Here is a 27422-nt window from a genome sequence, read left to right as displayed (position 1 = left end):
GCAGCAAATGGGTAACCCCGAATTCCTGTCCTAACTTCCTTCAGAATCTCCCAAGAAGCACCAAGAATGATTCTCACTACCTACATGTCTGGGGGCAGAGGAATACAGAAGTTCCTATTTCTGCCACTGGATGTCATATGCAGGCTAGCAGAAAAACAAGGGGCATTAAAGCAAAGGTGTTCAGCAAATGAAAGTTTACTCAGCTCTGAAGTAACTTCCGTTAAGAACACAATGGAGTTTTTCCCATATATGTATCCCATACACTAAGAAATACAATAATCACTTCACTGGACTATGGGGGAGAAAAAAACCCAAAAAACTAAGGCGTTAAAGGAATCAAAGCTCTAAGTCACAAGGTCAAGAAAGCTATTTTGTTTCAAGTTACAAAGCCAGCTCTAAATTTCCAAAAGCCAATAGGAAAATATAAACCTAATGAACAACACAAATTAGAGCATCCAGGCAATAAAAGCAGACTTGAAGCTTAGGGACTTTAAAGGACTTCTGCCTCAGCTTCCCCAAATGCAAAAAAAATGGTGCTGAGAACAGCTCCAAAGATGTGTAGTTATAATTTAAAGTAGCCTGAGCTCTAGAGATCATATAGTTCAATTCCCATGTTTGTATTACCAAAGTGGCTACATGACTGATTAGTCCTATAGCTAGTTCGTAGCAAAGAAGGGTGACATTTTAGGTCTCATGGCTAATATTCCTTACTTCATCACTCCCTGTAAGGATAAGGAATAGGAAAATAAGGACAAATCAAGTTAACTGTCACCACTGGCAACATCATGTACATGCTTAATAAATTCAACGGACTACAACACAAAGCATTCCAGAATACCTAAAAAGCAAACCATACAAGCACACTAATAAGTCATTATACCTTGAAGTTTTCATTAGCAACTCCAAGAGAGTGAAATCCTCAGAAGTAAAGTCAATGCAATCAAGATAATGCAAACTCTAAATAATTTTCCTAGTGTCACTAAACCGAGCATCTAGTTTATTTTTACCCAACCCTGATCTGGAGCAGATTTCAGAAGGCTATCAAGCTAATAAAGCATAGGTTAGCATAAAACAAGCCAGAAACAAAAATATGAAAAACAAAACCAGGGAAAACTAAAACAAGGCCAAACATGAAGCTTAGAAAAAGGTACTACACAATATGACCTACAAGCCGGCTCTAAACTTCCAAACGCCAATAGGAAAATAGAAACCTAATGAACAACAAAAATTAAGAGCATCCAGGCAATAAAAGCAGACTTGAAACTCAGGAAAAATAATTACTCTTGGTTGCACAGCACTCTCCCTGAAGTTCTAATAAAGAAGGTATTGTGTAATATAAGGATATATTTAACATACCTAAGACAACATATATTTCAATAGGCACAATGAAATGTTTTATACTGACCATCAAGATAAGCATATACAGTTAAGGGAGGAAAAAAAAAATTTTTTTCTTTTTTTCAAGGGAAGCAAGGTCTACATAATGTCCAGGTACTCATAACATTTCTGACCTAAGAAAACATTTAAGGAAGTATTTGAAAAAAATTATTTTCCTAACAGCAAGTGGTTGCTAGAAGTTTATAAGCACAGGGGCCCAGAAAATGAAAACCCATTTTAGCAAAATGAGGTATGGGTCCAGGAATTCACAACAAACTCTTAGAGGGTAGAGAGTATTAAAAAAAGAAAAGCTAAAGAGAGAGCACACACAGGCACACGCACATGCCCTCACTCAATAGTTCTGTTACGCACATACTAGAGAGCTAAGCTTTTATTTTTACCTCTACAGTTAAGAAACGTTAAGGTATTTACTGAAACATAGAGCTTGCATGCTCTTCCTTCAATCAAGGAGATGATGTTTAAATTCCTGCTCCTTTCCAGTTATTTTACTGAACAATTATATAGCTGAAACCCAATATAGTGCAGAATTTTTTAATTGTTTACATATACAAAAACAGGAAGATATATAAAACATTTAAGGAAGATTTTCCAAGAGCTTAAAATAAAAGAGTTTGAACGTAAAATCAGATAACTAAAAAAAAAAATTTAAGAAAAAGGAACTTCTCTAACATGTCTCATCAAATGAGAATTTACTGTGAAGTATAACACAATGACAAACACACAATTTACCAAAAATCCAAGAACATGTAAAAATCAATCATTCTGCTACTCGTAACATGTGCCTAGGCCTTACAATGGATCATTGCTTTTCCTCTTACAGGTAGGAAAGAAAAAAACACACACACAAATGAATTCTTAGTGAAGGCTTATCATTTTTCACAGAACCATCCACTCATAATTTAAGTAACATGATTTAAAAACAGTTTATTTCAACAGTTTTCACTATTAAATACTTTCATCACAGCTGCCTAGACTAAACCTAGGCACTTCTCTGGCAGAAGTACTTCAGCAAAGGAGTGAAATATTAAACAGGCTACTGGAAGGGGGAAAAGTTGAAACTCCCCAGCTGGGTCAAGCTCCTGAAGAGTTAACTAACTTTCTATTCTAGAACTTAAGAATTATAAACGAGGTTATAAGATTTGGGAGGAACTATTTAATCATGAAGAAAAGACTTCTTGATGCCGAAAAATTTCCCCTCCTGTTTTTTCTTTCTTTAATCAAAGCAATGCTTCCATTCTCTCTGCTGCCAACTGCTGAAAACCTTTAAAATACTAAGAAGGTCAACAAATATCTGGCCAAATGTCAGAGTTAGGAGTCAATCTGGTGACCTTGCTCAATAAGAACTTTAAAGTATTTATGCTTTATTGGTGCTTTTAATTTAAATTCAATTATATCATAATATGCAAAACTGTATTTATTTGACAGTACTTTTAGCCCAAATTTTCCTTAATTTAGTATGTTCTGATGCATGGAAATTCGAATTTTAAAAGCATCATTTAGTTGACTTGTTAAGAAGATTCAACTGATCCCCCAGAAGTTTCCTAAAGTGATGTTAGCTGTCCTTATATTGTATACCCTTACAATCAACAAACCGTTATGTGAGAATGCCCAGAACTAAACAGTGACTGGATGAAGTTGTCTCAAATTACTAGATTATCCCACCAAATAAGGAAAGTTCTCTCTTAGGTATTTTGATTTCACTGGATTGAAACAGTTACGCACAGTATTAACTTAGAAATGTTTATAATACAATGTATCCTAAACAGTAACTTACAAACAAATGCTGGGGAGAATGCTGAGAAAGGAGAAACCTCCTACACTGCTGGTGGGAAGTAAGCTAGTTCAACCACTGTGAAAAGCAATATGGAGGATCCTCAAAAAACTAAAAATAGAAATACCATTTGACCCAGAAATTCCACTCTCAGGAATTTACCCAAAGAAAACAAGATCACAGATTCAGAAAGACATATGCACCCCTATGTTTACTGCAGCACTATTTACAACAGCCAAGATATGGAAGCAACCTAAGTGTCCATCAGTAGATGAATGGATAAAGAAGATATGGTACATACATATACACAATGGAATACTATTCAGCCATAAGAAACAAACAAATCCTACCATTTGCAACAAAACAGATGGAGCTAGAGAGTATCATGCTCAGTGAAATAAGTCAGGCAGAGAAAGACAAATACCAAATGACTTCACTCATTTATGGAGTAGAACAATGAGGCAAAATTGAAGGAACAAAATAGCAGCGGACTCACAGACTCCAAGAAGGGACTAGTAGTTATCAAAGGGGAGGGGTGGGGGAAGGCAGGTGGGGAGGGAGGGAGAAGGGGATTGTGGGGTATCATGACGGGTGCACATGGTATGTGTGGGGTCATGGGGAAGACAGTGTAGCTCAAAGAGAACAAACAGGGACTCTGTGGCATCTTACTACACTGATGGACAGTGACTGCAATGGGGTGTGGGGGAGACTCGATAATAAGGGTGAATGAAATAACCACATTGTTTTTCTTGTGAAACCTTCATAAGAGTGTATATCAATGATACCTTAATAAAAAAAAATAAAAACAAAACAGTAACTTACAGATTGTTTTCTTCTTAAATACACAAAATAATACATGAAACTTAAAATGCTCCAACTACACTATTTTATGTGAAATTACTCTTAAACACAAAATACTCAGTATTAACCAAGATTTTTTAAAGCAGTGGTTTATGCAGCAGTCAGTGAGGATAATGCCACAAATACTGACAAGCTAATTTGTTACTAATCTATTTAAGGAAAAAACATATTACAGCAATAGAAAACATGTATATACAGAAGTACACTCCAGTGCCATAAACTAACTAATGGTGATGAAACTAGGGCTACAAAGACGAAATTCAGCAAAATTATCCATGCTTTTCCCCCCAAATTGAAACATAAACCAAAATCTCTTATTTCAGTGTCATCCATGTGGTAATATAAAAATCAACAAAAAAGGAAATTTATTTATGCTTAAAATCATAGCTGTCTGAATGAAATCTCCAGTGAAAATCTTAAGTCACCTTTTTACTACAGCCAAGGAACAATTATTCCAAATAGCCACCTATTTCAGCCTTCTTCAATAATCCAACCTTTATAATATCCCTACCCAAAGAGGAAATGAAAGAGGACCTACTTAGTCAACTCTCCTGCCCCTCTTGTCCAACTACTCATGTTTCCCTCTCTCCTAAGTCTAACACTTAGAAGTAGATAAAGGCAGACTGACTCTTTGTTATGGAGATATACTGTAGTCCCTTGTTTATCTGTAAGGAGCTGAATGCAGGATTAGGAGGAAAGAACATGAGCACCTCTGTCTCCACCATGCCAATATGAAGTGCCACCGAAAGCTTGGCATAGGAGTGCCACTGAAAGCTTGGCATAGTTCTCCTCAAACAGATTTGGAAAACCACTAAAAATTTATCCCAAATATGTCAATACATTTAACTTAGCTGAGAGAAAATAAAATCCAAATCTGATAGATGAGCTCTATTAGGAAGAGAATCAAGTTGTGTTTGGGGGCAACTTATTAAAATACTCTGAAGCATTTTCTGATTATTGGTCCTTAAAACATAAGGATATCGACAAGTGTTCAAATTGAAGACTGGGAATACTCTCTGCTGAAAGCTCAATTAAAAGCAACTATAAATTTCAGCCAAGTTAACTGGGTCAACTAAATTTTTGTCCCCACTTATTAGAAACAAAAGCTGAAGACAAGCCATAGAAACTTACAAAAAATATCCTACATGCAGCTTCAGAATGTATCTAATTATTCTTTTGAAATAAGTATAGGTACAGCTTTACCAATAGGATGTCTTGTAGTTTTTACTTAGTAAGATTTCAAAAGGAAATTAGCAGCTATTAGCCTACAGAAGCACAACACTATACCAGAAATATCTTCCATTTTTTCACTAGCAGGTATATTTACACCCACCTGCCTAAAAAACAACAACAAATGGAACCTAGGCACCTATATAAAGAACCCCTTTCTCCCCGCGATGGGAATTCACTACGTTTTTCTCCCTTATCCCAACATTTCTCAAGAACGAAATTCTGCATGGGTTTTACTCACAGGGGTACATGGCGCTGCTCAGGATCAGCTCTGGTCAGTTCTTCCTCTTCAATATCAGACTCTCCTCCTGAACTACTATCAGTGACGTCTGAATCGAAGGCTTGCTCACTGCCCCTCAAGTTGGCTATACCACTAGCTGTAAATCTCTCTAATTCTTCTGAAATTGAATCACTTTTCAGTAAGTTGCTCAGTCCCTCTGAAGTGGTGGTCTCACTGGCAGCTTTTCTCAATGCAGCTTCAGCCTTTCGAGTCAGCATCAACTGGCTCCGGGGCCTCAAGGATTCCAAGTTTGGCAGTTTGTTCAAAGTTTTCTCTAAAAATCCACCCAGCTGATGCTGTATATGCCTCTCCACCTGCTTGGCCTGCACAACCTGTAAACGCTTCTGTAACCTGCGGGCACGGCTCTCAATATCAGCCTGTCGCCGCAGTAAAGCTGTTATCCTTGTGTCAGAATCTAAAGCACTGAAAAGAATGGAAGACAGGGGAGACTTTTTACCCTCTAAATTGACACCCCCTAAGTTAGAACTGGAGTCTGTGCCAGGTGATGATAACCTACTGCTTCCTTGAAGTGCCGGCTGTTCAATGGAATTTACAGAAGATTTGTTTGCAGTGCTATTATTGCTAAATATAGTTGTGTGTTCTACATCAAGGCTTCTATGTGGAAGAGTGCAATTGGTCATACCCCCCTTCAAGTCCCCACATTCAGATGCCACCACTTCACCACCTTGAAGAGAAGATGAAATGAGAGCTCGTTTTCCCCCATTGAGGGAACTGGAATTGTCATGATCAGTATGTGTTGAACTTTTAGTCAATTTCTTAGCCAACCCATTTACAGGTGCTTGTGGCAGAGCTGTCTGACCACTTGTATTCATGGTTCTGAGATTTTCTAAGGAAAACTCCAAAACTGGCTGTCTCCCCAACAGCTCAGCTCGGAGTTCATAGGACTGAGATAACAGAGGGTGAGATTTAAGGACTGTCTGCTTGCTGAAGACACCTTGCAATTTCAATGACTCCTTTGACGGAACAGACGTTACATCGGAGCAGAGATAAGATGCCACCAGTGGCTGCAACTTCCCCAAGTCTTCCTTGGTAGGATTATTTCGGAAGTCTAGACTGGGATCCTCTGCAGCAATGGCTTTTCTTTTGGTTCCGTTGGCAGCAATAAGGATGTTGGCGTTGCCGTTATTTTCGGCACTGCCAGGGGACAAAGTGGAAGATGGGGGAGCCAGTTTGAACCGGATATGGTGTGCTTCAGCGGCTGCGTCAGTGAGAGCGGGCGCCATCGCAGCCATTCAGCACAGAGAGACAGGAAGTCCAGCCTCTCCTGGTGCCAAGGCCAGCTCCACGGCCCCTTACTGCCTCCCCAGAGAACAGACTACAAGAGAAAGAAGAAAAGCAAGTTAGAAATACAAGCACATTAGAAAACAACACACATGTTTTTAATACAAACACTAATTAAGGCTGTAATCCAAACTCTGCCCCCAGAACAGAAACACTCAAAACCATTCTGGAGACTCAAATATCCTTCATGGAGGGGGAACATGAGGTGGGGTGGGACAATCCCTGCACAAGAGAAAGAACTCCACCCCACTTTTCTGCCACTTGTTACCACAGATTAAAGGTAGCCACAACATCATCTTACTACAATGATGGACAGTGACTTCAATGGGGTATGGGGGGGGACTTGATAATAAGGCTGAATGTAATAACCACAGTTTTTCATGTGAAACCTTTGTAAGAGTGTATATCAATACCTTAATAAAAAATAAATTTAAAAATATTCAGTTAAAAAAAAAGTAGCCAGAACATAAGTTCCTTTCTGACAGAATCACAAATTGTTAAAGCTAAAGCATCCTCATTTAAAAGAAAAATCCCTTTAAAACATCCTGAAATTAGTGGATTTAAAGCAAATGTATCAAACTAAACATCTAGCAATTAAACAAAAAAGAATCAATACAGAACTCCCCATCCCTACCAAAAAGTATGTATGCCAAATGTCGTAGGTCTGTGCATTTTTCTGGCCAGAGAATCCAGTGTTCATCCACTTCTCACTTCCCTGCATGAGATCACACTACAAGACTAACTCACCCATAGTCACACCTGTAATACCAGTTTGCTTCACCAATTTTCTTTTCTTTCACTGTTCTCAGTACAGGCCACCTCTCAAATTAATTGCCCAATGTGTCTCTCTCCCTTTACCCCAAAACTTCTTGAAATAGTATAACTAACTGCCTCTGTACTCTTCCATAATCTGGCTCCTATGCCTACTCCTCTGGCAAAGGTTACCAGTAATTTCATTATCAAATCTAATGGCCAAGTCTCAGTCCCTATTCTGTCTGACTTCACTAAAGCAGCATTAGGTAGTACTGACTATTCTTGAAATTCTCCTTTCTTGATGTCCTTGACACCAAGATCCCTTCTTCCCTCTTCTCTTTCAACCTACTTTCTTGGCAACAACTAGTCTGGTGAGGCCTCCTAATACTCAGAAACACTTGCTGAGCTTTACTAGTCAACTGTCCCATGTCTATGTTCCTCAAGCTCCCTGAAATTCAAAATTTACTTCTTCCAACACACTCCTCATCCTGTTTTATTATCTCAGGTAATGGCATTGCTTTCATTAGTAACCCAAGCTAAAACCCTCTTCTTCATCCTTGCCTCTTCTCCATCCCCTTTGATTTATTTGGTCTGAAAGCAAAAGGAAATAAATCTATGTGAAGAACCAAGCCAGCTATCCTTCATATGCAGTCTATGGACTTCTTGGGAGCTCAGAGATCATTTCAGGGTTCCACAAGATAAAAGCTCTTTTCACAGTAATACTGAAACACTATTTGCCTTTTTTCACCACACTGACATTTGCAATGAGTATGCAAAAACAAGGCTAAGCAAAACTACAGGCTCTTGGGCACAAGTCAAGGCAGAGGCACCAAACTGTACTAACAGTCACTGATCATATTCTCTATTCACTTACTTAAAAAAAAAAGTCAGTTCCACTTAATGTCCTAATGAAATTATGAAAATTACTGATTTTATTGTAATTTTATTACATGTTTTTTAATATTCTGTGTGATAAAAGGAAAAGTATGCATACAGCACTTAAGCTTCTTTAATAAGTCTGAGAAAAAGCACTTGTGCAACCGAGCTGCAAACTGAACTAGCTTTTTTCATGGAACACTATTTTTACTTGGTGAAAGGACTGAAAACCTATAGTTATTCAGACATTTTCCTGAAAATGTTCAAAGTGAACCTGTCACTGCAAGGTATTCTGATAGTTACTTTTTCATAATATGTAATGGGTTTTGTCATTTTTAAATGGATTAGTAAATAATTAATTTTTAAATCTCTCAGTTTCTAATACATCAACTATTGATAATAATCTATAAAAGCTCTTTGTGGTTCTTCACATTTTCTAAGAGTGAAAAGGAGCCTTGAAACCAAAAGGTTTGTGTTCACCAAACTAAAGCGACCTACTCCCCCTTCACACACCAAAAAGACTAACTTCCAATCTGATCAAACATTCTTATCTTTAGATCAGTACCAACATAGAATGGTAAATCCTACAGGACTACACTAAGATTTTTACAGTATGACAGCTCAAATTATTAATATCAAAATACTTAAGTAAATGACTCAGAAAAAAATATCCATACAAACACCATACACTTGGGTCAAATTTGTTCGTTGCACTATATAAGTTTCTCATTCTAAAATTATATTTTAATGGACATCCCACAGAATAAGTAGACTGTCTGGGTCTTACAGAGTTTTATCCTTATGGACTTCCTAGCATATAGCATTCTGGGTAACACAAACTGTTCTGTGTCCACTTTTTCTATTTCTGATTTTAAATTTAATAGTAATTCCTAATACAGTATAAACAGTTGTGTTACAGACCAACTGACAGATGAATCAATGAAAGTTATTTGTTTAAAACACATTGAGTTGGTTTTATAACACACAAAACCGTTTTCTCCCATAAACAAAAATGACATCAGATCTTTCCAATCAATTCAATTGCCTCTCTCTTTTGAATTGATTTCAATATATAGTTGATAGTAGCAATGCAACGAGGCACATTATCAGTGCCAGATGATTAAATACAACATGTGACAAGAGTATTTGTAGCCTACTACCCAAGAACACTACAGTATCTCAGCAATGTCAGGAAACAGCCTCTCTCTGGGGACCCAAACAGAGACACAGATGTTACACAGCTTACACAAAACTTAAAATTTACTCAGGAAAACTCAGGCTCACCAAGCACACACAAAGAGTGTACAATTAGCATCACACCACAGAAGGTACTTAAGCAGTGCGCATTCCAAAGTTATTTTAGAATTACTCAATTCTTTAAAGTTCACAACATAAAGAAAAATCTGCTGGCACAAATCCCACCTCTTTCAAGAAGCCTTGTCTGACCCTCTGAAAGTACATCTGTGAGCCTGACAGCAATCCCATACATCTCAAAAGAAAAAATTTACTTTGTTTACACATTCTCCTTGGTCTCAGCATCCCCACAATGCACTGCAAATAGTAGTTACTAAAACAGTCATCTAAATAACTAGGGAGGGGGAAAAGGAGAGAAGGGGGAAAAGTGACTCGTTCAGGAGGAATTCATTCCTCTCTTTATCTTTCTATATGAAAACAATACTGTTCGGAAAAAAAAAAAAAGACTGAAATCTACATCCTGTCCTTTTAATGACTTGAAATACTATGCTAAAATTCAGTATCACCCCCAAAGGCACTCACAGATAAGGGGAGCAGGTCTGGGTCCACATCCTGGGCTCTACCCTCAGGTTAAATTATTTAGTTTCTTCTGTTCCCTCAATTTTCTCAACTGCAAACAACAGAGCCTACCTCACAAGGCTGCTGTGATTATATGTATCACTTTCAATTACTTAGCCCAGTGCCTGGCACATGCACCCATTATTTGCATTATTATTATAACCTATAGACAAAAAGCAAATATAAAAGGAATAGTTTTTGATATGACTTCTTAACACAAGGAAAAATATAAAGCAAATAATTCTCTACAATGTATTTAAGGACGCAAGCACATACCAAAAAAAAAAAAAAAAAAAAAAAAAGAAGAGGACATGGCATATATCTAGTTAGCACTCAATATTAGCCATAATTGCTATAAACCACCAAAGCTTAGAACTTTTTAATACATGTCTACAGTTACTTTTAGTATTTTATGATGATGCTCATAATAAAGAGAATGCAAACCAAATGTCCAAAAATTCAGTTAAATTATGAAAGAGCCATACAACAGAATACTATGCAACCATAAATAACAACAAAGCAAATCAGTATTTACTGCTGTGGTTAAGGTGCTTGTTTCACTGTTAAAGCAGGGGGAAAAAAGTGTTACGAAACAAAACATGTACTATGACCTTATTCTTTTTAGAATTTTAAAAAGTAGGTGGAAGACTCTTGTCATTTGTTTTCTGGCTTATGTAATGTCTTCACCATAAACATGTTATTACTTGTAAAATTGAAGGAAGCAAAAAAAAAAAAAAAATGCATATTCTTAAAAGAGCTGAGAAATCTGAGCAAGGCAAAATGTCTCAGCAAATTTCTTAAATTTAACTTACTGAAGTAAAATGCTGGCTCCCATCCCACTTGAATCCCAAAAGCTTCACTCTTCCCAACAATTTAAGGCAGAGAAAGATTGTCAAACAGTTTTACCAAACAGCACAATAGCTAAATCACCTTTCTCCAAATGCATTAAAAGATGTAATTAATTTACATATTAATCCTCATAACAACCTGGGCAGTAGGTTTTGGGCTGGGATTTTAATTTCTAATTTACTGGTGGGGATAGACAATAAAGTTATATTGTACATTCAGATAAAGAAGCCTAGAATAGCCTGATTTTTAATTCACCTAATAAACCACAATTGGACAAACACAGATGGAGCAAATGTACCTGCTGTCACTGACACAGATTAAGATTCTGCAGTAAGCTTAAAGAGACAAAGGAGAGGGGCTATCTAATCAAGGTCCTTTAAGTCTATAAAAGGTTGGGCTAGGCATTAATGGAATCTCCAGTTTCAAGAGAGCATTTTGGAGACTGAAGATGTCAGATGGGTTCAGCAGGCAAACACATGTGGGAAAAACTTTCCTGATGGAGATTCACAATGCACTTGACACTGAATACTCAAATGTTTGCCTCTACCAAACTAATTTAACAAACAAACACTTCTTATTCACTACACTTATTAATATCTTGCCTTACACTGTTCTGAGGGATACAAGTTAGGATAAGGTTTAAATATGTGACCTCTAGGGTCCCTTTCTGTGCTTATGATTCTATTAATTCTAAATTGCAATACTGGTTCAAGGACAAACTTCCACCTAACACAAGTACCACTTGGGACACAAAAATATATCCCTCGGGCAGTTTCTCAACCTTAGAATACTGACAACTTGTGCTGAATAATTTTTTGTTATGAGAAGAGGGGTCTCTCCTGTGCATTGTAGGACACTACCAGCATCCCTGGCTTCCACCCACTAAATGCTAGTAGCACTCTCCTACAAATTATGACAACCAAAAATGCCTCCAGACATGTCAAGTGTCCCCTTGTGGGCAAAATCACACTTCCCAATTGAGAACCACTGCCTAAAGATATAAACTCGAGAGGCAGATAAATATACAGACAGATAATTCTTTCCAGAAAGCAAAACATATCCAATTGTTTCAAATATTGCAAGTCAGTACCAACTCCACACCTACAAATGAAAAGCTTTATTCCTTCTAAGTTCCCAAGACAGAACTCCAGGTATACAAGAAATAATCTGCCAGCATCCACACTGCAAAATTGTTGATAAACTAGAGAGAACCAAGGGGAAGGGTCTGGCCATTTGGCTGGCCAACAACTGCACTTTTACTGAAAACAGAAGCAAAAATCAGATGGGGAAGAAAAGTTTGTCCATAATGTGGCTTCCCCTACATCTTCCCCACCATTACCTCATTACTCTGCACAAAGCAACAAAAGAAACTGGAGGAGGAAGGATGGTTAGGGAAGTGTCTGTGAACTTGTCAAAATTTCAGTTGAAACTTGAAAATTAACTAAAATTTCATTATGTCAAAGGCAAGGGCAAGAGAATGGTACATATGGCATTCAAGTAAGAGGAAATGGCATGGGAAAAAGTAAGGCTGTGGGAAAACACAAGACATGCAGGAGGTTTTTAGAAAAATGATCTATTTGCTTGAAATCCAAAGTATATTTTAATACCGCAAGTAGTATAGGAAAAGATGAAATGGCAGTCTAAAGCCAGATCATTAATGAACAACCTTGAATAGCCAGCCTTTTCTCAGATTTAAAGGCAGCAAAATGTCATTAAAGGTTTTTTCAAAATGGAAGTGACACATTAGATAACTGTGCTTTAGAGAGACCAGCTAGGAAAGATGGATTTTTTAAAAAAGCAAAAATGCAAAGACAATCAAGAAGCTAGTGCAATCCAGAAAGAATGCAACAAGAACTTTAACTAAGGTGGTCACACCACAGCAGTATGGTCAGTTTCCTCCAAGCTTAAAATCCAGAAATTGGGAAGGGCTGGAGTCTGCACACGGGTCAAATAAGTGATACAAACAGAAAACATAAAGACTCTTAGAGATAGAAGTCTCTTTTCCAACATAACTTCACCTCCTTTAATGATGAAATCCTTCATTCATTTCTCATAACACTGTTCAGGTTTGGTACATCTTCTCTATTCCTAAGCTACCAACCCAAACCCCATGGGTCATCACTCACAACGAAATTATCCTAGCAGCTTCCTAACACCTTAGTCCTCCAATCTATTCCATACCTTTTCAACACCTCACTTTTCTCTTCTCTAGAAAAGCTCCTAGTGCCTTTTTCATGAGTCCCAATTCTCCAAGATGAAAACTTAGAACAGTATTAGAGCATGTGCATCAGGTGGCATGGACCTAGAACTGACCCCAGATCCATATTCTTTGTGCTGCCCATTTACCTTTTAGGCCCCAAACATAATTAATCCTTCAATATACAGCACCTCCACAAAACTACTCCACATTATTCAGATTCACATTGCTTTCTTCCTGCTTAAATTTCTATCATGCACTTAAAGTCCCTATCACTCAATTCAAATTACTGGAATGTTCCCTACTCATCGATGTCTTAGTTCTATTTCCACAATAGGCAATGTACTTAGTATCCTTCTTTCATCAGCTCCCTAACTGCATTTAGAGCCTGGTGCACTGTAAGCACTTACTGACTGGGCTACAGTAGTCAAAAAAGACCTAGTGAAGTGGGCCTTCAATTTAAGTAAGATTTTGCTAATCAGAGAAAGATGAGGAAATTCTAATCAAGAAACTGACACAATCAAAACAACAGGGATCTGGGAGATGATCACCTGGGTGAACCAAGTGGTACACATACAGCTTCTCAGGAAGAGGAAGACAGGAAGAAAACAGCTACGTAGTGATTTGATGAAATACTGAAAGCTACATTATGGGACACACTACAAAGTATTTCTTTGCCATGGAAATACATACATGTAAGTTATAGAATACAATACAGAGAGACAAGATTTTTATTATGGAACAAAGAAATAATGCAGACTTCACAACCCAGTCCCTAACACTTTTCTATGTCAACAGGTCCTCTTAACTGAAAAAGTTTTATAATTACTAAGCTATAATACAATAGCTCTGAATGACTGCTGCCAACATTAACAGACCTTTTACATGTCAGTCACTGTGCTAAGTGTTTTACATATACATTCTCATTTAATCTTCACAGTAACATTATAAAGTACTCTCATTCTTGTTTTATAGATTAGGAAACTTGGATGCTCAAAAGTCAAGTGATGTGTCCAAGATCACAGTTACTGAATTGCAAAGGCAGGATTCCAATTTAAATCTCTTAACTAATTTTAATTATTATACTAGGTAGATTAAAGCTAGGTTTAAACTGGAAGGGCCTTAATTGCTAGACACTGGATTTCAAATTTTAGTCTTTGGAGTAAAGTCAATGAAGGAATGAATACCAACTGATTATGTCCAATGAATATCTTATTAAAATGCTTACAGCACTCAAAGCACCCCACTTAGTGCCTACAAGGACCAGCAGACAGACACCACACTGTGTGATTAGGAAATGGAAAGGGGGACGGCATCACATTAGGGAATCCTCACACAGGCTGACAGTGGGTGAGGTCATAAAAGGCTTCCCAGACGAACATCTAAGATGAAACCTAGAGAATTAAGTAGGGCCCAGCAACCCCCATTCAGCTACTCCAAGCATCCCCTATCAAAAATCCATTCCCTGTCCCCAACGCAAAATCCAAAACTAATTCCTGCTCCTCAACACTCCCTATGTGAGTGAATCCAGATCCGTCACAGATTTAGTCTATAATAGATAATCTCATTTAAATATAGACACGAATAACAGAAAGACCACAGGATCTCATGGTCTAATATTGGAGGCACTAAGAATTATAGCAGTTTTATTAATGCCAAAGAAAGAAAACAGTAGATACAAAGGTAATCCCATATGATAAAGCACTGTTTTGACTGGAGGGGTCAAGAAAGGCTTCCAGAAAAAGATGACATTTCTGACTGAATTTTGAAGGCTGAAGAGGGAGCATTCAATAGACAGAATGACAGGCACTTTCATTCCATCCTTTATTCCACTGCCTTAGTTCAGAACCTCATTATGTACTACAGTAACAACCTTCCAACTTTTCTTTCTTCCTGTCTTAGCAAGCCTTCAATCTAGCGTCCACTACCAAAATGACTATTAAAAAGGAGGGAAGGGAGAGAAGAAAGAGAACAGGTATCTGACTATGCTATGCTCCTGCTTAAAATCCTTCAGCAACTATAGGCTAAGAATGAATCCAAACCCCACACAGCATGTATTTGCTCCTTTTTACACTCACCCTCACCCAACCTGTCCCCATTTCAGCCACCTGAATCTTATAGTTCCTGGCACTTCCATGCGTTGCACCTTTGTTCATGCTTCTCTTCTGGCTTCAAGACCACGTGCCCTTTCATGTATTCCCCATTCATTCCGGGTTAAGTTAGGGATCCTTTCCTCTCTAGGGTCTTTTCCGCACTATGACACCCTGGACACAGCTCATAATGTAACATAAACTCCCAAATTTGTCTGTCCCCTCCTTCCCTAGATTGTACACTTCTTAAAAGGAGGATTTTGATTTTTTTAATCTCCATCCCCTACATGAAGTACTGTAGCTGGCAGACAGTGGACCAGTTGAGCACTGTATATTGAAAGCATCAGATGGAGATCCATTATGAAGTTAATGGGGATGTCTGATCATAAAGCGGTAACAACCTAAGAAGAAGCAGGTTATCAACTCAATCTAGGACAGACCTCATCTACTTCAAATTCCAGTCATTTACATTGCCAAGCACCTGCACTTGGATTGGCGAACTTTTTAACTGTACTTTTAAAACTATTTGGTTACATAAGCTTTTTGAAGGCACTAGCTATCTGAATTTTAGATGCAATTACCCAAACTTTCATCCAGTAACTGCACTTCTAGGAGTCTATTATTCAACAGAAAAAATAGTCTCACAGATAAAGATGTATACACAATTCTTTCACTCAAGAATCATAACACCATCCACCAAAACACCTCTGAACTTAAAAAAAAAAAAAACACTACTTGAATATCATGCAGTTACTTAAAAACAAAACTATATATGTTGAGATAAAAAACCTCTATATAGCTAAGTGGAAAAAAAAGTCAAGTCACATTAACAAGTATAATCCCATTTGAAAACAAAATTGTTTTGAAGGACTACCTATCAAAATATCTGCTGGTGTTTATCCTATTTCTAGTCTATACTGAATTCAAATTTCCTACCAGTCCAACTCATAAAAGGCAAAGAGGGGAAAATACACTTTTATCTCATCTCTTTCTAACAAACTTTAATAATACAAGTACTTCTGAACACTCTAAAAACAGAGACTTCTTGAAGGGTCCAAGCAATTTCAATAGGTTATTCTTGGGGGTGGGGAAGAATCCTTAACCAGAATCCAGGAATTCCACTGAAATGTAACTTATTCCTTTACAGTATTGAACTGATGATAAAAAATAAATTTTTCCAACACCAGGGAAATGTTAAAAGTTAATACTAACACCCTTCTTTCATTCCCTTGGGAGGCCAATGGGAAAACTAGGAGGTAAGAAGTAAATCAGTATCTGAAAATAACAACAGTCCAGGTTTATGTATATGTACATATACATATATATATATATATATATACACATACATATATATATATATATATATATATATATATATATATATATATACTTAAATTCTTCAAACATCCTCAGTTATCCATGGTAATATATAAGCAGTTTAATGAAATTTCCCTGACACTTCAACTTATCAGACCAGTATTTCTACAAAGTCTCTCTACTAGCAACATCAGAAACTAAGTAGCTTTTTTGCCTCTGTACCTTCACACCCTAGGGTATAGGTATTAAAAAGCAGTCACAAAGGCCAAATAGCAAGTAGCAAGAGAAAACTTGGGCATCAGTTATTAGAAATTCAGTTATTAGAAATTTCTGGTTTAACATCCTAACAAAATTATTATTCATCTCTTTTATTCCCCAACACTTCCCCTCCAACTGAATTTAACCAGGTTTGATCTTAAGCAGCTCCCTTTAAAAAAAGAAATTAAAAGGTGAAGGGCTCAACAGTAAGTTTGATTCCATTCAAGCAACTTTTTCCGAACAAAGGCAGAATCTGCCATACTTAAATTCAGAGCGAGATCTCATTTGGGATTCCTGGTTCAAGTAACAACCAGAGTTTTTGATGACATTTAGATAAAACTGCACTGAATTTACCTCCACCTTGCATTTCCTGACTTGACTCAAAAGCTTGGGGAGAAACTAACTCTATTAACTAAAGAAAAAAAGGCAAGTATACAGTCAACAACAATAAAATATATAGCTAACTAATTCTCAGCTAATAATCCCCTCATAGGCTAGGGCATTCAAATACTAAAATTGTACGGAAAAAAAAATTGTATGGAGCTAGTTTAAAATCTTGGAAAAGCAAGGTTTGCAGAAGGCAACATTTATTGAGCAGCTATTATTCGCCGGACACTGATAGAACAAAGAAACAAGAATTTAAAACCCCTCCACCTTGAAAGGACTCTTGGCATAAATGTTTAAAATCTTCATATGCAATTTTTAAGCTTTTCTTTCAGACTATACAAGTTTGTTTTTCTTTCTAATAAACATGAGATGTGCTCTCTACTTTGAAGTCCTCAAACCATGCATTTTAGCTTTTCTTTTACTATCTCAAAGAGACAAGAAAAAGCTTAACACATAAAGAAAAAGTATCTATTTCAGGCTTTCTTGAAGTCTAGGCTTATTGATAAATCACAAGTTATTGGCTTATTATACCCTGTACATTTTACGTTACCTACATCCTAAAAAACAGGTACATGGCATAATGTAGGAACAAAAGATAACTGAACTGGAAATTAACAGTGACCTTCCCAACCATGCGTAATGTTTCTTTCATAACCCACAACTCTCCCCACAATCTGCAAGTGATACCAAAGGATACCATTTACCTCCTACCTCTCTTTATGGCCTTCAAATGTTGGTGACCTCTCAAACGGTGGGATATTTGTCCTTTCTGACCATTATTATGGCTCACTGAGTTTTGATCTCACAATTCAGGGACTGGGAAGTACTGATGAAAAGAGTCTTACTTTGTGTTACAAATTATTACAACTCTAAGCAGGAATTTTTTTTTGCACAACTTTTAGTATCCCAGAGGCTAATATACAACTTGTAAAGACAAAAACTATAATTTAAACATACATCTTCAGAGAAGCAACATGATGTCTCAAAAACCAGTCTTAATATAAATTTCCAAAAAAATAGTTACAGTTCTCTTTTAGGGAAAGGAGATAGTCCAAATACTCTGCCCTGCCACAGTAGGCAGGCCAGGTGTTCGGGGTCATTTTATTACAGACACCTGCACTGTACTCCTTCAAAAAGTGATCACATAAAAGGGCACTAATGTAAAATGTGCTCCCTGAGACCTAGAACAGTATAACCAAGCAAGGCAGAAACTTGCTTAAAATAGAGAAAGAGAGCAAAGGTTCTTTAAAATTCTAAATAAACCACTCAATGATGAGATATGCTCTGGGGCAATCAACCAAAGACCACATACTTAGTCTGCACGATTCCCTCCTTTCCAAACTCAAAGGAATGGAGAGACCCTTACAGGGAAAAAAAATCAATTAATTAAAAAAAAAAAAAAATACCTCTCCTTCTCTCTTTCTCTCCAGGAAGGAAGTCACTTAGTTTCTGTGTCCTAATGGCCTTAACCAAGAAGAAAAAAAATAACCCCTACCAAACCCACCAAGGAAGCTGACTAAATATAAGAGATATAAGCATTACTCTCTCAACACAGTATTTTCAATGACTATTGTTTAGTAAATCCAATATGGATTACTAGGTCCTTTACATACTAGTATTTGTTCTAGTATAACAAGATAACTCAGCTTTACTCACCGAAGTTCCTACCTTCTCAAACCAGCTTCACCAACCACAATGGCACTACGTTTACAGGTTATATGAAGTCGTTACATCAAAAAGAACAAATCTAAAACTTGCACAAATATACAATTAATATCTCTGTGGTCAACCCAATAAAATCAAAAGGATGTAAAGAGACACTGGTTATGGTGTTAACTAACGTTACTAGAGATGTAAGAGCTTTGGCAGTGTCTGAAGAAGAAAAAATTAGTTATTTTCCTTTCTTTTCAACTGAGAAAAAGTTCAAAAGTGAACTAAGGCTTTCTCATATTCTAGATTCCAGAATTTTCCTCAACAGTATAATGATAATTCATCTAACAATCAAAGCTCTGCAGGCTTAACCATAGAAATAATGTGTGTAGGCAGGAAGAAAGAAAATCAGACAACAATTTCACATCTTACTTTGGTAAAGCACAAGTCAAATACTAATGTTCCGAATAAGGCTTTCAAGAAAGATTCAGGAACACTTCTAAATACTTCACTTAATAGATTCGTATAGGTGGAAGGACCAAAAACTCCACCCTACCTCACGACTTGAGCAATATTTAACTGAGCACTCTTTTAACTGTACAGACACAAATCAAAATTACTTTTTTCAATAGTTAAATGAGGTGGTCATTAAAGACCAACTATCTTCACCTTAATACAGATGTTACGTCCAATGCTTCCCTTCAAAAAGTGCACACTTGGGAAATAAAGTTAACCACCTCGAATCATTAGATCACTAACAAATACACCAAAAATATGAAGATCACAGGAACTGCATACTTTGTTGGATAAACCCAGTGGAACTAAAATCAGAATTCCACAACAAGAAAGAGTTATCCCACATTTATATCACTTTTTTTTTTAATTCCCAAAGGATAAGCATTTTTACCTCACCTTATTTTTAGAACTACACATCACACTGTATATATCACATGACATGATGTAACTGTTAGCAAAGAAAATGGCCCAAACCATTGAAAATATACATTGTTAAAAGGAAACAAATCAATGCATACTTAATCACTACAGTTCATATTTATTTTTACTTTAATATGCTTAACTCATATTTTTTTAAATTGGAAAGTGACTAGTAACCCAAGTAGAAACAACAGAGAAATGTACTTGGTATTTTAAAAGACAAGAATTTACCCAATTATTGGGAAGACTATTACAAAGAAACATAGAACACAACATTCTTCTAAAGAGCTATAGGATTAAAATCAAAGTCTCTGGATCCAAAATTCAACAGAACATAATGAAATACCTTTAGGTAGGAAAAACAAATTACTCAAAAGCATTCACTGTTGTTAGGAAAAAAGAAAAACAGTTTTAACTGATAACGCCTGCAGACAATTGAAAATTTCTAAATTGGTCAGGTAAAAACGGAACCAAGTACACAGGGAGGGGAAACACACCCATTAAGGCTTTGTAAATAGTGGTATTTCAAATGACCCAAAAAACAGAGAAATCAGAAACTGCAGACTATTCTGAGAAATGGAAAACATTCCAATGTACTACTTTCCATACTTCAGAGTGCTTTAGAGACGAAGTTCTGTAACAATTCATATCATGATTATGCAAGGCAAAGATTATGTAATTTTATCGTTTATTATAAATGTTCTCCGATTCTAAAACTAAACCGTTTTGATTTCTCCAATGGGGAAAGGGAAGGCTCTAACCAGGCTACAATTTTAAAATATAAACACACACCCCAAAACAAACAAAAAACACAATGATTGCTAGCCACGTGACAAAGGAGATGGCAACACCAGGATTGTGAATGGAGAGGAAAGAGGCGAGGCAGGGGGACTGGGGAGATTTCTCGGAACTTTGGGGACCTCGAGGTTCGGGTCTCCCCACCCTTAAGATACCAAACTCAAACCCTACGAGTTGCACTGTTAACACTTTCAAGTACTGTTTTATTAACAGGTCACGAAAAATGCTCCAGTGACCTCCAGAATAAAGGGGAGAAAAAACGGGAGGAGGAAAAGAGAGCAATTTAAAGTGGCGCCATCATGTCACCCTTCTCCCCTAAGGCAATCAATAAGCAATAGTTAAGTAATGTGTTTCCCCAAAAAACCACATTGGGATCCCGACAATGGAAAACAAAAGGATTTTTAAGTAAAACATACGGATTGGGTTGTTTAGCGTATGAAAAACAATCAAACTACATGCTGGAGAATCTAAAGACCGTCAGCCGGAAAACAGGCCCCCCAAACTCACTTAAAAGCAAACAAATGTCTCTTCCTCTTTAGTTAAAAAAAAAGTCCGCCTGAGAGACGAGATCTGAAAACCTAAGTGACCTTAATTTACAAGGCAACAAAAATAATGAAACAAATAACCACCTTACTAAACAATCAAGAGTTGTGATACACAACCGTGAAACGAGCAATATGTGTGTTTCGAGCAGAGAGAGGCCTTCTGCAGTCAAAAGAAGTTCAAGGCGAGACCCAGAGTTTGTTTGGGTTTTTCTACGGGAACAAATCGTGTTCTTAAGGCCGCATTTTTAAATAGAACGCCAAAGGAAAAGCTGGCGAACGAGGCGGCAGCTGCTGGGGAAGGGCCCCCGCACACCCCCGCCCTTGGGGCGACTCCCCAGCCCCGGACCCGCAGCGGGGAAGCCCGGAGAGGCCACTTAAAGTTCCGGGGGTTTTTCCTGCCCAGCCCTGCCTTTCTAGTTACAACTAACAAAGAGAGGGAGAAATGGGAGCCACAGGGAGAGCGAGGAGAAGGAGAAAGGGCAGCGGGAGGAGGAGGAGAGGAGCAGCACCTACCACGTGATGGAGGAGCGTTGCCCGGGCGGATTCAGCCCCACAAAATGGGCGCAGTTTGCAAACAGCCCCCGGCTTGGGTGCCGAGGGCCGGCGGCGGCAGGCGGGGGCGCGCGGCGGCGGCGGCGGCGGCTCCGGCCCGGGCCGCCGCTCTCCTCCCCCCCGGCGCCCGGAGCCGCCCTGACTTTCCGGGCGGGGGGGCGAGGCGGAGGGGGAGGGGAAGGCGGCGGCGGCGGGGAGCGGCCGCTTTTTCTTCTCTATCGGGCCCTTTCTCCGGCCTTCCTCGGCTCCGGCGGGGTCCGGCCACGGCCGGGGACCGCAGCCCGGCAGGGAGGACGGACGGGCGGGGGCAGAGGGTGAAGCCGCCCCCCCGCCCCGCACAAACAAGCGCCGCCGTCTGCAGCCCGAGCCCGCACCCCGACCGCCACCCCCGAACGTCTCTTCCCGGCCGGGGAGCGCGCTCCGGCCGCCCCCCGCGCCGCCGCGGCGAGTCGACTCGGCTTCGCTAGGGTGCTCGGTTCTCCCGCCGGCTCCACGAGCGGTGGCGGCGGTGGCGGCGGCACTGGGAAAATGGCGGCCGAGCTCCTTTTCCCTCCCCCCCTTTAATCTGAAGCGGAGGGAGAATGGAGCGAGCGAGCGAGCGGGCGAGCGCCGGGGACACGGGGAGGAGGGACAGCAGCGCCTCCGCCGGCTGCGGCTGCGGCGGTGAAGGGCCGCTCCGCCCCGGCGCGCCGCCAGGGGGCGCCTGCCGCGCCGCCCCCGCGGGCCGCCAGGAGGCGCGGCCGCTGCCGCCGCCGCCGCCTCAGTCATGGCTCCACGCTGCGGCTGCTGCCTCTGCACCTCCATCTGCGGAGGTCGCGTTGTCGGGACCCAGCTGCTCCCAGACGTGCAGCGACCACACGCGGCACTGCGGCAGAGAGGAGCCCCTTGCTCCGGCCGAGGTGAGGCTAACCTGAAGCACTGACGCCGTCACATTCCCTCGGCGCTGGGGCTGGCGGGGCCGCGCGCGGGCTTTAAGGGGCAAGGCGGGCTGGCGCGGCGGAGCAACAGAACGTGAGCGAGGAACTGTTTGCACTGTGTAGTAAATTAGGCTAATGCCATCGGTGCCACACTATTCCAGGGCTAAACGGGCGCCGAATCGGGTAGGAAGCTCTCTGGCCAGTGCAGCGCTTTCCGCCGCCCTTTGTCCTAGCAGCCTGCCTTCGTACACTGCAGCACGCCTGGGCACTAGCCCCAGCGCAGGGCTCCGCAGCCGCCAGCGTAGTGGGGGGGGGGGGGGGGGAGGCGCACGTCGTCATTGCGCAGGCGCGGACCAGGGCCCGCGCCGGGCCAGCCCGGGAAGGGACTGCCAGGAGCTAGAGGGGAAGTGATGGCCCACCAGCGCCTGGCCCGCTGGGAACTGTAGTTTTCGTTGAGAAGCACGCGTCTTGTTTTGAGTGTCACGGCTTGGCAGATCCGCCAAAACAGGCAAATGGCATTACACAATGAGCATTTTACGCTTCCTGTCGCCACCAAAAGGAAGTTCACTGCTATGCTAAAAGTTTAACAAAGAACTCTGTAGAGAAACCCAAATCTCACAACAAAAACAAACTTCCCACTTTCCTACCAGAACTGGTTTAAAGTGGTGTCACTTTATAATTTCTCATGACCCGTTTGTCCGTACAGTATTTTATTCCTTTCCCACAGGGCCTTAAAATAATGAAACTTTTTCTAGATTAAAAAAATTCAGCAATATAATGCAAACTGTCACATTTACACAAATTATAATTCACCCAAAAGATAAATTCAGTGCCATGAGATTTAAAAAAAGGAACTCTGGGATTCACCATATTACTTTAAGTGAAGAAGAAAATGTTTCCAACAATGAAATCATCAAATTAAACAGATGAGGGGCAAGGCACTTACCAAAAAGGAAGATGAGAAATGCTCAGTACTGTTTTGTGGCTTACCAGAACCAGTATCCGGTGTTATGCATCACATCTGTTAGTCAAAAAAGCACCCTGACAGTTTTAGTCCTCACACAAAGTTACATACACTAACTCACCAGCTCCTTCAGCATCTGCATCTATGTTTCTGTAAGTTTCCATCTGTACTCTTAAAATCACACACTGAATCATAATAATGGTTCTAAGATATCAAAAGCAAGCAGCTGAGAAAGTCACAGGGTCAAATTACACAAAGAATAAACATACACACACACACACACATACTTGTATACACATACAACAGAGACCCTAGTCTTGGCTTGTTAATTTACAATCCTGGGAAAGAAAATTTAGTTAAATTTAAAAATGTACAAATACAGCTCCACATAACTGGTAGTCCCACAAAATACGGCAGAACGGTGTTTAACACAAAATTCCAGGACCAATAGATGGCGAACTAGAGCCCTAATCAGAGAATTCTGCAACCTAAATGAGCAGAATGAAAAGCACCAAATAAGGCAAAGCCCTTTGTAGTTATGTTCAGACACCCACCACAAAATAATCTTACTACTGCTTCAACTCTTAAAACTCAACTGCCAGATTTAATAACCAAGTAACCAATATTACAAATAACCAAGGTTACAAAATACAATGTCTCAACAGATTCAGGAAAAGGTAGAAATGATCCTTCTAAAACATGCATTTTGGGGAAAAATAAATTCCAACTTTCCCTCTCTCACTGCTTGGCCCAAGAGTCAGGAGTTCACAGTGTTTGTGGCATTTAAATCAAGCCAACCTGTTTTACTTTGTTATCTCAAATCAGATGTCTTTCTCCTTAGGCACCAATTTTTACAAATAAGAACAGTCAAAGATAAGCCACTACAGCCAGAACTCCTAGGGAGAGAAATACATTTTCTTAAAATTTCTCCCAGAAACACAGTGTATGTTAAGGCTGATTAAAGACAAACACATTTTCTATAACTAATCCTTGAACATGGGTTTGAACTACACAGATGCACTTATATGTGGATTTTTTACAATAAATATACTAGGAAGGTTTTTAGAGATTTGTGACAATTTTAAAAACATTTTATTTTCTCTAGATTACTTTATTGTAAGAACACTATGATGTAATACATATATAAAATATGTGTTAACAAACTGCTTATGTTATCAGTAAGGCTTCTGGTCAACAGTAAGCTAGTAGTAGTTAAGTTTTTGGGGAGTCAAAAGTTAAAAGCAGATTTTTGACCGCACAGCACCCCTAGCCCCAGCAACCCCCATGTTGTCAAGGGGGGGTCAACTATAGTAACTTATCAAATTGCTCCTGGAATAGTCAATGTGGTTGACTCTGCTATCCACTCTATCCTAATGGATTAGTTTTAACCCATTCTTTTTTAAAATGATACGTTGGGAATGGCCATGGAACCCAATCCTAATCAATGAGATATGAGTGGAAGACCACTAGAAAGCTCCTAGGAGAGAATTGTGAGAAAAGCTTCTTCAATCCTAAAGATGAGATGAGGAAAAAATAATCCCTCTTCCTTAAGACAGTGCTAAACATGGTAACTCTAACTGCTACAGTCACAGTACAGCAAGCCTGAAGATGCCACCAACATCAAAGGGAAACAGAATGGAGAGCTGGCAAGAACCTCAGTCCTTCGTGACAGGATTAAGCCATTATATCAAACAATCCTGACATCTGGACTTCCAGCTACATGAGAACAATGTAACAACAAACATTTCTTTATCGTTTAAGCCAATTTAAGTTTGCTATACCTGAGGTCAAAAACATACTAATTATTTTCTCATATTTTAAAACATTTGCATTATATTACTTTATTATTTATATTGTCATATTACATCTTTATTAGTTATTCCTCAGAAAAGCCCTCCCTTTTATATACAACTCAGTACCCATACATGTGTTCATTATGCCTAGAAAAAGAGGATCATCCCTCCTTATCAACATTCCTTGTTCATTCCTCTCCCCAAATCCTCCTCCAATTTTTTTTCCTTCAAGATGTGTCATGTTCCATGACACCACCATTATCATTTACTTACTTCACTTAACAATAACGTAAATAATTGGTACTGTATTACCCTGTTCTTGTTTAATGCTCTCTGTAATTCCTCTGAGGTTGTTTTCACACGTCAGTCTTACCTCCTGAAGCTGACCTAAGCTGAAAGCCCCTAAAACAGGAACCACGTTATTCCAACTTCAGATTTATTACTCTCATCTATACAATAAACATATTCCAAAAAGGCACTAACTTTCCCAACATGAACCTTCTAAAAGCCAGAAATTCTTAAACAGAACATTCTACCACAAATTCAGTACTTCACATTTCCATGCTAATCTCAAAAGGACAGAGGATTATTCTGATCTGCAATTATTAGGTTAACTCAGAAGAAAGTTCTAAAGCCTAAACCATTTCATTTCAAAAGGATAGGGACCCATTTTTGTTATTTACCCCTGCATCCCAGGGACCTAGTGCAGAGCCTTGCCAAAACAGGCACTTCACTGAGTAAGTGAAAAAAGGTGTAGTGTTGTAATTAAGAGTACAGGGTCCAGAGGTAGCCCTAGATTTTATCCTGCCTCCATGACTTATCAGATGTATTACTGAAAAAGTACTTAATCTATAAGCCTCAGTTTCTACTCTGTCAAAAGGAGATAATAATAGTGCCCACCTCATAAGTTTAACTATTACTATTATTGATTAATGAAGCTCTTTTCCAAAGTTCATTAATTGAAAGTTTAAAATATGAGATAAGTGAAGGTCAATACCTCTTCCATAATTTAAGCTTCAAATCCCTATCTACAGATTTCAGCAAACAATGTTTTCACCCATAAACTCAGGCAACACAATATGCAAAAATACTTTGACCTCCCTAAAAACATACTTTAATTTTGAAAAAGATTATTTATAATCATAAATCTAAAGCCATATAAAAAATGTTCAATGCATTTATTCAAAAATATTTAGTGAGCACCTATTAAGCTAAAGACCTTTTTCCAGATATAGAAATGAACACACCAATCTAGGACAATATTAAAATTATAAAAGAAACATCTTTAAACTGAAATTGATACATGTGCTCATATTATGAGCTAAATATTAAGTAGAATAGCCAGAATAAAATGAATAAAAGTTAAAAAAATAAAATAAAAGAATTTTGGATATAGAAGGAATATGGAAGACCATGTAATTCAAGAGAGAACAGTTAGGAGACTGCCCAAAGCCTCAAAGCTGAAGGAGATGCTCAGTTCTGGCTCTCGTCCTCCAATTCTCACATCCCCCACTGTATCACCTGTCTATTCTAGAGTTATATCCTTCCAGCAGAAACATGCTACACACTTGGCCATGAAGAAGTGCAAACATGATAAAGGTATTAAACCCAAACAATACTACCTATTTCAGTTTCACAAGTATCAAGATTTCTCAAAGGCAAGTAAAAGAAAATTCTCACACTGATTATAATGACTATAAAGCTCAGAAATTAATTTTTTTCATTAAATGGAGGTTTCAACTGATTCAAAATATTATATATTCTGTACTCAGTCCAGCAGCAACAAACTTTCTGTAAGATTAAACAACTTAAGGCACTTGAAAAACTTTTCTAAACGGCAAAGTATTAAAAGAATGCATGGCATTCCTTAGTTTCAATCCCACCTA

At 38.8% G+C, this 27422-nt stretch overlaps 1 protein-coding gene across 6 annotated transcripts in view; it reads right to left on the bottom strand.

Moving 5' to 3' along the window:
• The window catches only part of KANSL1 (KAT8 regulatory NSL complex subunit 1), a 190823-nt gene that overhangs the window by 143328 nt on the left and 20073 nt on the right, over nt 1–27422 (bottom strand). For 5 of the 6 annotated variants that reach the window (XM_057501585.1, XM_057501587.1, XM_057501588.1 and 2 more), the window contains exon 3: nt 5502–6876. In XM_057501585.1, the coding sequence (XP_057357568.1) occupies nt 5502–6793 (1292 nt within the window). In that variant the 5' untranslated portion in view covers nt 6794–6876. Of the gene's footprint in view, nt 1–5501; nt 6877–21823; nt 22390–27422 lie in introns of those variants that run through there. The other variant, XM_036899750.2, reaches the window with a different exon arrangement.

The sequence above is a fragment of the Manis pentadactyla genome, chromosome 4 (assembly GCF_030020395.1).
Source record: "Manis pentadactyla isolate mManPen7 chromosome 4, mManPen7.hap1, whole genome shotgun sequence".
Lineage (NCBI taxonomy): Eukaryota > Metazoa > Chordata > Mammalia > Pholidota > Manidae > Manis > Manis pentadactyla.
Note: the sequence above shows the minus strand (reverse complement) of the source record. Positions and strands in the feature narration are given on the sequence as shown.